Source organism: Cherax quadricarinatus, chromosome 1 (genome assembly GCF_038502225.1).
Source record: "Cherax quadricarinatus isolate ZL_2023a chromosome 1, ASM3850222v1, whole genome shotgun sequence".
NCBI lineage: Eukaryota > Metazoa > Arthropoda > Malacostraca > Decapoda > Parastacidae > Cherax > Cherax quadricarinatus.
In genome coordinates this window covers 94,288,271-94,300,299 of record NC_091292.1, presented here as the reverse complement: position 1 = coordinate 94,300,299, position 12,029 = coordinate 94,288,271, and the positions used below count along the sequence as shown (strand labels likewise).

Here is a 12,029-nt window from a genome sequence, read left to right as displayed (position 1 = left end):
CATGCAGAATAAATACTATATGAAGAATAAATGACACTTACCTTTATTGAAGACTTATTGATGAGTGATGATGGGAGGGAACATGATTGAGGTGTATTATTCTTTGAAAGTGGAATCCCCTTCCATAAGGACTTTAGGTAGCAAGTCCTTTTCCGGGGTTACTTCCCTTCTTTTTTTTAATGCCACTGGGAACAACTTGACAGTTACTGGACCTCTGTCGCACCAAAAATCTGTCCATAGAGCTCTGTCATTGTCATTGTAAAAGTCACTAGCACGGCTTGCAATAGCTGTGTCAGGGTGATGATCTTCCATAAAGGCTTGCACCTTTGTCCACATTGTACAAATGTTCTTAATCGTTTAAGAAGGCAACTCCCTCCATCTCTCTCTCCCCTCCTCTGAAGCAATTTCCTCAGTTGTGGTCTCTTGCTGTTGCAGATGGTCTTGCAGCTCATCAGTGGTTAGTTCTTCATCGTCATCCTCTATCAACTCTTCCAAATCCTCCCCACTAACCTCCAACCCCATGGACTTCCCCAATGACACAATAGATTCCACAGCTGGTATAGGCTCCTCAGGGTTAGCCCCAAACCCATCAAAATCCCTCTCTTGTACACATTGTGGCCACAATTTCCTCCAAGCAGAGTTCAAAGTCCTGCAAGTCACTCCCTCCCAAGCCTTACCTATAAAGTTTATGCAACTGAGGATACTAAAGTGATCTTTCCAAAACTCTCTTAGGGTCAATTCAGTGTCTGAGGCCACTTCAAAGCACTTTTGAAACACTGCTTTGGTGTACAGTTTTTTGAAATTTGAAATGACCTGCTGGTCCATGGGCTGGAGGAGAGGAGTGGTATTAGGAGGTAATAACTTCACTTAGATGAAGCTCAACTCTCATGCAATTCACTCTGGCAAGTCTGGAGGATGAGCAGGAGCATTGTCTAATACCAGGAGGCACTTGAGGTCCAATTTATTTTCCAGGAGGTAATTTTTCACAATGGGGCCAAACACATGATAGAACCAATCATGGAAAATGACCCTCTAGACCCATGCCTTACTGTTTGCCTTCCACATCACATACAAATTAGCCTTGATGACACTGTTTTTCTTGAAAACACTGAGAGTTTCAGAGTGATACTTGAGTAGAGGCTTCACTTTGCAATCCTCACTAGCATTACTACAAAACATTAGAGCTAGCCTGTCTCTCGTAGGCTTGTGTCCTGGCAGTAATTTTTCCTCCTGTGTAATGTAGGTCCTGTTTGGCATTTTCCTCCAAAACAGGCCTGTTTTGTCACAAACACTTGTTGGGGTTTTGATTTTTCAGTGTCTATGTACTCCTTGAATTCCTGTACATATTTTTTTAGCCGCTTTTTGGTCACAACTGGCAGCCTCACCATGCCTTATCACACTGTGTATGCCACTATGATTCTTAAATCTCTCAAACCAATCTTTGCTGGCCTTAAATTCACTAACATCACCACTAGTTCCAGGCATTTTTTTAATTAAATCATCATGCAACTGCCTTTCCTTTTCACATATGATTGACTGTGAAATGCTATCTCCTGATAATTGTTTGTCATTGATCCACACCGATAAGTCTCTCCACATCTTCGAGTATTTGCGATCTCTGTTTTGTAAGCATACTTGCACCTTTTGCAACAACAGCTTCCTTGATTGCCTTTCTGTTGGCCAAGATAGTAGTGATAATTGATTGGGGTTTGTTGTACATCCAGGCCAGCTCGGAGCCACGCACTGCACTTTCATACTTTGTGATTATCTCTTTATTCAGTTCGATTGTACACCTCACCCTTTTTACCACAGGGTTGGCACTAGAAGCTTTCTTGGGGCCCATGGTGGCTTATTTAGCAGTTACAAGCACTAAAAACAATGGAATAATACAAAATGTATCCAGTGTATGCATGGAACTGTCCACAGTGGCTTGTTAACAATGGCACACTAGCTGAAGGCAGGGCAGCTGAGGAGTGCTCAGGCCAGATGGACAGGCGGATGCATTCAGGACGATTGTCCTTAACCGGGTTTTTCATCGTTGGCCGAGCCAATATTTTTACGCTAAAACGCATCGTTAGCTGATTTTATTGCTAGCCAATGTCATCGTTACCCGAGGGTCCATTATACTAATATGATGTATACCCATATTGGGGATAGGCAGCCCATGACCAAACTTTCCCTCAACTAAAGAGAATATGTGCATGTTGATAGGTTAATTTTATATGCCAGTACTGTACAGGTTGACCATCACTAATCCGACAGTCAGTTATCCGGTTCCATCAGTAATCCGACACTGATTTCGGCTAGCATAATTTCAAGTTTCGTCATTATACTGACTCATATTGTTTTACTGACTCAAATTTCATCATTATACTGACTCAGAAATTGTGCAGATAGTTGTAAATCCACAGCAACAAACCAGTAGAGGAGAAAGCAGTGGTGAAAATGAGGAAGATGTAGCAGAAAGAGTCTCTATTGATAGGTTAATTAAATGTATTCTAACCTGTAATGTATTCTAACTCTGTAATCTGGCAAACTCACTAATCCAGCACACTACAGGTCCCAGTTTTTTTTTTTTTTTTAACGAGTTAATACTTGAGCCATTTTGTATACCTGAAGTGTACCTGGAGAGGGTTTCGGGGATCAATGCCCCTGTGGCCCAGTCTGTGACCAGTATATATATATTTATATATATGTATCACTATTTGTGCCACAGGACATTGAGTTGTGATATATTTCAGAGAATCGGTGCTAGATCAAGACAGTCATCCCTTGTGCTGCATCTAGCCAAGGTATGAATGATGGAGTGTGGAGAGACTGATTCCATGACCATCATTTCTAGAGTAAGTCTGACTGACAGATTGAATTTTCTTCAAAATATTATTTTTTCCAGTTTTGTGAAATTTTGTACTATGCATATACAATATGTACAGCATTACTATGCAAGGAAAAAAATATAATATACTTTGTGAGATTTAATGAATTTGAAGCTTAATTGTGAATTTTTTAGTAAATTTTTGTGACTTTATAAGCATTGAAAATGTAATTAAGCTAACAAAAAATGAGATAAAGTAGAAGATAAAATTCGATATACAGTACAGTATAACCCTGTTAAACCAGATATCAAGGTCAAGAACTTTACAGATCTACCAAATTTTGGATGCTACTGTATCAAACAAATAAAAGATACTCCCTAATCCTTGTAGTAGTTGTCTTCTTTTGAATATTAAACATTCATATGATGAAGAACATTTAAATACAGTATCATATAGGGTTAGGAGTGGGAACTTCATAATTACAGTATAATGTATACAGTACTGAAGAATGAGTGGCAGCAGGTAGGATGGTCAAGTGTTGGCAAGCTATGGCTTTTGAATTATATGTGGTTCTTTCACTATTTTAATTATACAGTATATAAACAGTGCAATATATGCTGTACATTACTTGTGGCAGCACGTATCTTTCTTACATTGCACTGTTTAAGTACTCTGCATCTCCCACCCCCCACACAAACACAAAAGTGTGAGTTATATGTAGCTTTCATGCCACAGGTTATCAGTGGTTCAGTTGAAAATACATATGGTACAGTATTAACTCTTGAAGCTGTTTGATGTAGGAGCTACAGATTTAACCCTTTGACTGTTTTGGTCGTATATACAGTGGAACCTCAAAAATCGAACGTATCACATATCGAACGTTTCAGAAATAGGACCATTTTTTCGGACAAACTGTGTCCCTATTATCGAACGCGCCCCTATTTTCGGACCGCCGGGTACAGGACCTGTCTGCCGCCCGCTCTGTCCGTGTCCCCGCGCAGGCGCCGTGAGCAGTCTAGCTTTGTTTATGCTTGAGTGAACACTAACCTGTGCTCTCATTCACTCATTTTACGATTATTTCGTTGTGTTTAGTGCTTGTGTGACTGTGAAATAAGCTGCCATGGGCCCAAAGAAACTTGCTAGTGGTACCCCTGTGGTAAAGAAAGTGAGAAACAGCATAGATGTGAAGAAGGAAATAATACAGAAGTATGAGAGTGGTGTGAGACTTGTTGAGCTTGTCAGGATGTATGGGAAAAGCAAGTCAACCATTGGTTCTATCCTGTCAAAGAAAGAACAAATCAAGGAAGCTGATGTTGCGAAAGGTGTTAATATGGGGAGTGGATGAGGTGCCTTCTTCAAAGATTAAGGAGATTTGTGCCAAGTGGAATGATGTCCAAATGTTTGTGCAGAAGTACCACCCTGAGCAAGCTGAAACAAGCCATCTTTGCAACAAGTTCAGTGACAGAACCATGTCCCATTTTAGGGAAATGTTAAAGAGCTGCCAGAAACAGAGGACTGTGGACAGTTATTTTGTGAGACAGGGGTCCAGTGACTCAAGCTGTTCCTAGTGGCATTAAAAGACAGAGAAGGGAAGTAACCCCAGAGAGGGCTTTACCTGAAGTCCTCATGGAGGGGGATTCTCCTTCCAAACACTAACCCCAACTCCCTCTCTCCTCCTCCCTATCTTCCAGATGCCATCACCAATCTTCAGTTAAAAACTATAGTATTTGTTGTATGTAAAACTGTAATTAATCTCTATAAAATGTATTTTTTGTGTGAATATTTTTGGGTTTCTGGATCGGATTAGTTGTATTTCCATTATTTCTTATGGGAAATATTGCTTCGAATTTCAGACTTTTCGAATTTAGAACTAGCTCCTGGAACGGATTAAGTTTGATTTTTGAGGTTCCACTGTATACGTCTTATGAGCCAGTGTTTCGGACATATATACAGTGGACCCCCGCATAACGATTACCTCCGAATGCGACCAATTATGTAAGTGTATTTATGTAAGTGCGTTTGTACGTGTATGTTTGGGGGTCTGAAATGGACTAATCTACTTCACAATATTTCTTATGGGAACAAATTCGGTCAGTACTGGCACCTGAACATACTTCTGGAGTGAAAAAATATCGTTAACCGGGGGTCCACTGTATACTCAATAATTCTAGCAGCTTCAAATCAAGCAGGAGAAAGATGGTAGGCCCACATGTGAGAGAATGGGTCTGTGTGGTCAGTGTGCATCATATAAAAAAATCCTGTAGCACGCAGTGCATAGTGAGGAAAAAAAAACTCCGACCGTTTTTTGGATTAAAATGCTGACTTTGAGGTATATTTTCGTATAGTATTTATTGTTGTATTCTTGTTTTCATGGTCTCATGTCATAAAATGGAAAACATATTACAGAAATAGAGGTGATTTTGATTAGTTTCACAATGGAAATGACCTTGAAATTGAGCTCAAAGTAGTGGAAATGTTCGATTTTTACCAATGTTCAAGAGTAAGCAAATCACACCACATGTCCAATACATGTCAACTGGGGAGCCTAATATTCTTTCACTAGTGCACTGATATTATTTGTACCATTTTTACAATAATGCAGTAGTCTGCATAACAGTAAATCTTCTATTTTTTGTGTGAATAAAAAATCAAAATAGAAAGCAATAGTAATATAAGAGGGGCCTAGAGACGTGACTAATGAACAAAGGCTGTTATTTAGTGCCAAGAATGTCTACATTGTTTATTCTGGACCCTATTTTGATATTGGCATCCTTTTTAATTTGCATGAAATTGGCCAAATTGCCAAATTCTGACCACTTTATTGGGTAGTTCAAATTGGTAAATGAGCGGTTTCTTGTACCCAGTTGATAGAAAAAAATAATTTCTAAAGAAATTGCTATGAGTTTGGTCAACTGGAACAACGCAATTGGCCAAAAATGGGGCTCAAAGTTGGCGAAATTGTCGATGCGTATATGTCACCGAGACCGCTAACTTCACGGGAGCATAATTCCGTGAGTTTTCGACCATAATTTTGTACTTTTGGTGTCATTACCATTGGGAAAGGATTCTCTATCATTTCCTAAGAAAAATTAATTTTTTTTTTTTTTTTTTTTTTTAAATTTTTCAACATAGAATGACAGTTTCAGAAAGGGGCTGGCAACAGTCAAAGGGTTAAACATTATTTGAGATAGCAGCTATGGAAACTGCATATTCATTATAAAATTGTTTTAAAGTCAGGAATAGTTCTCTTCTTCCTTAATGCAGAAAGCAGGTGACTATTGTCTCATCCATTGCATCAACTGTTCAGGCAGTGAGTGTGTCTTGGGAGGCCTATAATGCACTGCTTACCATAAGGGAAACAACCTTTGCCCAGTTGGAAACAGTCTGCCACTCCAGAGGCGGATGGGATTCAGTATGAAATATTGAAGCATCTCATGCTGCAACCATGGTCTGTTTTGTTGGACATGTATCACTGTGTTTTAAGTTCACCACATTCTCCCACACAGTTGTTAAGCAGTGTGAAAATTGTGATTTTTTTTTTCTTTCAGTATGCTTGAAAGCAAACTAATCTCTCAACCATTTGTTTCTGCATTTTTAATACTGAATATTCATGTTTTTTGTGTAACATGTTATATGTCTATTGCATGCATATGTAGAAGTATGTATTTCAGTGATTAGGAAGGCTGATGTAAACAATGTTTTGAAAATAATGGGCTGAAAGGAAAAAAGCAATTTTATGCCTTTTTTCTTTCAGCACAATTTGCACACTAGTGTGCATCCTTTCTGGTGTCAAATATGTAGGACAGATAATTAGATAAAACTCGCAGCAGTTTATGCATAGTTTTCACAAAATTTGTGTCTACAGTATTTTTTTAATAATCAAACTATTGCATTATTTTCTTAGTTATGGTAGTTACTAAAAATTTTTTTTACATTATTGCAGCAGGAGGGTTATGACTATGAGTTTGTACCTCCCCTTGATTCCAAGTATGAGTGTGCCATATGTCTGCTGGGACTCAGGTCTCCAGTACAGACCACTTGTGGACATCGCTTTTGTAAAGAATGTATCTTCAACAGCATTAGGTGGGAACTCACACTAAATGTGGCATGTTTCATTTTCAATTTATTATATGATTTGAGAAAGTGTTGATTTTTCTGCAGTTGTTAGGTACAGTGGATCCCCGAGTTTCGTCATTAATCCATTCCAGAGAGTCTGCTGAAAATCAAAATTCGCGAATTTCGAAACCATTTTCACTATAAAAAATAATGTAAATCTAATTAATCCGTTCCACTCAAAAATATTAACAAAAGTTATTTTTTTATAGATTAAATATAGATTTACATACAGAAAAGAATGAGAAATCAAGTATAAAACAATAATAACATCACACTTACCTTAATTGAAGACTCTTGTTAGTGTATGGAAGACGGGAGGAAGGGAGAGGGTTAGGGTGATGTTCCTCCACAAATGTTTGCATCTCACTCCACTTTGCACAAATGTCCTTAATCTTTGAAGAAGGCGACACCTTCTCTCTCTCTTCCTCCTCCTCTGAAGCAATTTCCTCAGCTGGTGTACATAAGAACAAAGCAGGAACACTGCAACAGGCCTGTTGGTCCATACTAGGCAGGTCCTTCACAAACCATCCCACTAACAGAATATTTGCCCAACCCAATTTTCAGTGCTCCCCAGGCAATAAGCTTTGATGATTCTAGTCACTCATGCGCAAGTCCCACTCAAATTAAATCGTGTGTGTAGGGCAGTACCCTGGCTGGTGTGTTCTTTCTTGAATTCTATCATGTTTCTCGCCTTCTTTACCAAAAGGCTGGCACTAGGAGCTTTCTTTTGTGTCATGGTGGCTTATTTAGCAGTTGCAAGCACAAAAAACAATGGATTACACCTACCATCCGACTTATAACCTGCTTGACATACGACTGCTCGACTCATGACCATGTTTTGTATGCAAATGTTCTGGGAAATAAACAACTGTTTGTGTTTTACACAGTGTTTCTCCTAAACCTTACAGTATCAAATACAGTACTAACAGCATAAAAAGTAAAATAAATGAAATACCAAAATAAAACAATAAAATAAAATCATTACTTAATGTGATGCCGATATTCAGTAGTAAGGTTCGACTTACGTCCATTTTGACTTATGACTGGTTAGTCGGAATCATGCTCGGTCATAAGTCAGATGGTAGGTGTATTACGAAATTTATCGTATGAACTCATGGGGTTGATGGTCATTCGCCAAGAAACAATGCCACACTGACTCTGACCCTGATCCTGTCGACCCTCTGCCTGTTGTGGAATGCATTGTGGCTTTGGGGAAGTCCATGGGGTTGGATGTGAGTGGCCAGGATGTGGAAGAGTTGGTGGAGGACCACAGGAAAGAGCTAACCACTGAAGAGCTGCAAGACTTCATCTGCAACAGCAACAGACCACAGCTGAGGAAATTGCTTCAGAGGAGGAGGACAAGAGAGGGAAGAATGTGCCTTCTTCAGTGATTAAGGACATGTGTGCAAAGTGGAGGGAGTTGCAAAGTTTTGTGGAGAAATATCACCATGACCAACCTCAAACAAACCATATCTGCAACATGTTCAGTGACAAAACCTTGTCCCACTTCAACCAAATCTTAGAGAAACTCCAGAAACAGAGCTCTCTGGACAGTTTTTTTTGTGCAACATGGGTACAGTGATTCTCAAGCTGGTCCTAGTGGTAGTAAAAGACAAAGAAGGGCAGTAACCCCAGAGAGGGCTTTGATACCTGAAGTCCTTATGGAGGGGGATTTCCCTTCCAAACAATAACCCCAACTCCCTCTCCCCTCCTCGCCTTCTTCCATATGCCAACAAGAGTCTTCAATAAAGGTATGTAATGTTCATTTATTAGTAAAATTAGTGCTATATATTTCTTATTGTTTTGTGTATGTAAAATTATAGTTAATCTTTAAAAAAATTTATTTTTTGTTAATATTTTTGGGTGTCTGGAACGGATTAACTGTATTTACATTAATTCTTATGGGAAATATTATTTTTGTTTTCAGCCTTTTCGGATTTAGGCCGACCTTTTGGAACAGATTACTGCTAAAAACCGAGGGTCCACTGTACTGTGTATTTCATTTAATGCATGTGTAGTGGGTCTGCATTTTTTGCTGAAAATTGAGCAAGAAATTATATTTATTTTGTGAAATTTGTAATGAGGTTTGATTGTACCTCACTTTTTTATACAAGGACATTTGGATTTTCTTTAGAGTTTGGAGAGTTAATAATGAGCATTACTTTTTGTTTTCTTCATTTTTCCAAATGTATTGATTTTTTGTGTCTTGATTTTTTGGTCATTTTGGTATGTTCATTTTGAGAAGGGAATGAGCAGAAAGTTAAAAATCAATCCAGGTAATGCTGATATCAAAAGAGAATGCTCAAATATATTTTGTATTTGATTGATGTAGTAATGCTACACACTTTTGGGCTGAAATTATTTTGTTATTCAGAATTTTGAGTATCCGGACAACACCCTGTCATGTTAGCTTCAATTCAGGTAATCAAATGATTATTCTGTACACATATATTTCCTACTAACTCAGTAGATTTGACAAATACCACAAACTATTTTGACAAACTAAAAGAGATGCTTAGTAAATGAATTCTAATCCATATATACAGTATGCACATTATAATCCCTGGAGAGCTCAGAGTTTTTGAAAGTGCTTGACTGTATACAGGAAGGCCCCACTTATACGGCGGGTTAGGTTCCAGGCTACCGCCGTAAAGCGGAAATCGCCGTAAAGTGGAACACCCTTTTTTTCCACTTATAAATGCATACAAACACTAGATAACAAGTTTACACTAACATATATTAAGTTAGCAATAGAACCAGGCATCAAAAAACAATAAAAAGGTACAATACACACATAGTGCACTCATTACTTACCTTAAAATATTTATAGTCTTAATCTAGGGTGAGACAAGTAGTATTTATTGTAAGAAATCAAGTGTGGTATGTATTGTAATAGCCAGGCTATTTCACCAGGCCACCCCACCCACACATACTATTCTATGATATTTAAGCATCCCAGAGCGATAAAATGTATATACAGTTCACTCATTACTTACCTTAAAATATTTGTAGTCTTAATGTAGGGTCAGGATTAAGTAAATGAGATAAAACGAATAAATGAGAGAGAGAAAGAATGAGTACATGAGAGGTGACAGGCCAGGCACAGAGTAAACAAACCAGGCTCCCACATCTTATATTTATGTTTATTTATTCTATTGTGGGGTGTATTTATCATCTTTTTATGTTATGTATCGTGTTTATTATATAATTTTGAAAAAAATATCATGGCTGGATTAATGAAAATGTGTATTACCGTAATATACGACATTTAATGAGACTCCGTGACTATTGTTATTATCACCACTTGTGGAAGTCGTCTGCTACCACAGATCACATTTATGTTTATTTATTCTACTGTGGGGTGTATTTATCTTATTTATATGTTATGCATCGTGTTTATTATATAATTTTGAAAAAAATATCATGGATGGATTAATGAAAATGTGTATATTACCGTAATATACGACATTTAATGAGACTCAGTATTGTTATTATCACCACTTGTGCAAGTCGTCTGCTCACATCTCACATTTGTTTATTTATTCTACTGTGGGGTGTATTTATCTTATTTATATGTTATGCATCGTGTTTATTATATAATTTTGAAAAAAATATCATGGATGGATTAATGAAAATGTGTATATTACCGTAATATACGACATTTAATGAGACTCCGTGACTATTGTTATTATGGCGTCACTTGTGGAAGTCGTCTGCTACCACAGATCACATTTATGTTTATTTATTCTACTGTGGGGTGTATTTATCTTATTTATATGTTATGCATCGTGTTTATTATATAATTTTGAAAAAAATATCATGGATGGATTAATGAAAATGTGTATATTACCGTAATATACGACATTTAATGAGACTCAGTATTGTTATTATCACCACTTGTGCAAGTCGTCTGCTCACATCTCACATTTGTTTATTTATTCTACTGTGGGGTGTATTTATCTTATTTATATGTTATGCATCGTGTTTATTATATAATTTTGAAAAAAATATCATGGATGGATTAATGAAAATGTGTATATTAACGTAATATACGACATTTAAATGACTCGATGTATGTAAGTTTATTTAGGTACAGGTATACATAAGTATAATTATCAGAGTATATATAAAATATGAAATAACTTTTAAAAACATTTGAAATTTTGGAGTTTCCAGACAAAATGGAGAGACTTAGTGCTTACTGAGCTCATGGAGAATGTTAACAAACAGGGTGGGGCACGGTGACCGTATTAGAAAGTCAGGTGGGGGGAGCCATATAGCGAGTTTTGGTCATAATTTGAAATGTCCGTATTAGCGGAACGCCGTAAAGTGAAACGCCGTAAAGCGGGGCCTTCCTGTACTTGATAATGTACAGCTGCAGCATGTAGGATAAAAAAAAATAATCCTTGCACATAAGTAGTATAGGACAGTCACAGAAGATGGGATAAATATCTTTCATATAAGTTTATTATATGACTACCTAATATATTATATGGTATAGTATGACATACAGTAAATTTTCCCGAGAATGAAAAATCCCGTGGAGCGTGTAAATTTGGCAGTTAGTGAAAAAGGGAGTTAAGTTTCATGGCAAGTTGGAGGAGTTGTTGTTGATGAAAGGGAGGTAGTAATATCTTGCATTAGGCAAAGAGGAGTAAGATCTGGTAAGAGTAAGGAAGAACCAGAGGTGGTGTGGGAAGAGTGCCGAAGGCATAGAATGAAAGGGGGGTAAAGCAGCTGGGTCAAGACGGGTGAGACTGTTTTTGGGGTGGTTGGTGTATTTGTTCAATATGTGTGTGAAAGAAGGGAAGATTTCCTAAGGCTTGTCAAGGATAGTATATGTGCCGCTTGCATAATTACTTTATTTAAAAGAAAAGGGGAAATAAGGAAGTGTAAAAATTATAGAGAAATAAGCCTGTTGAGTATACCAGGTAAAATGTATGGTAGAATTATTATTGAAAAAAGTTTGTAATGAGATAGAAAGTAGGAATGCATAGGAACAAGGATATAGGAAGGATTAATTGAAGATGATCCTGGAGTCCTTGCCTCTGTGGCCCAGTCCCAGACCAGGCATCCATATTGATGGCCTCATCAACC

At 37.6% G+C, this 12,029-nt stretch overlaps 1 protein-coding gene across 6 annotated transcripts in view; it reads left to right on the top strand.

The window, feature by feature from the left end:
- LOC128686024 (TNF receptor-associated factor 6) overlaps positions 1–12,029 on the top strand; it is a 103,648-nt gene that overhangs the window by 8,613 nt on the left and 83,006 nt on the right. For 3 of the 6 annotated variants that reach the window (XM_070084385.1, XM_070084404.1, XM_070084382.1), the window contains exons 2-3: positions 2,742–2,843; positions 6,760–6,899. The exons of 1 other annotated variant lie outside the window; for it this stretch is intronic. In XM_070084385.1, the coding sequence (XP_069940486.1) occupies positions 2,799–2,843; positions 6,760–6,899 (185 nt within the window). In that variant the 5' untranslated portion in view covers positions 2,742–2,798. The remainder of the gene's footprint in view (positions 1–2,741; positions 2,844–6,759; positions 6,900–12,029) is intronic. 2 more of the 6 variants (XM_070084395.1, XM_070084393.1) reach the window with 2 other exon arrangements.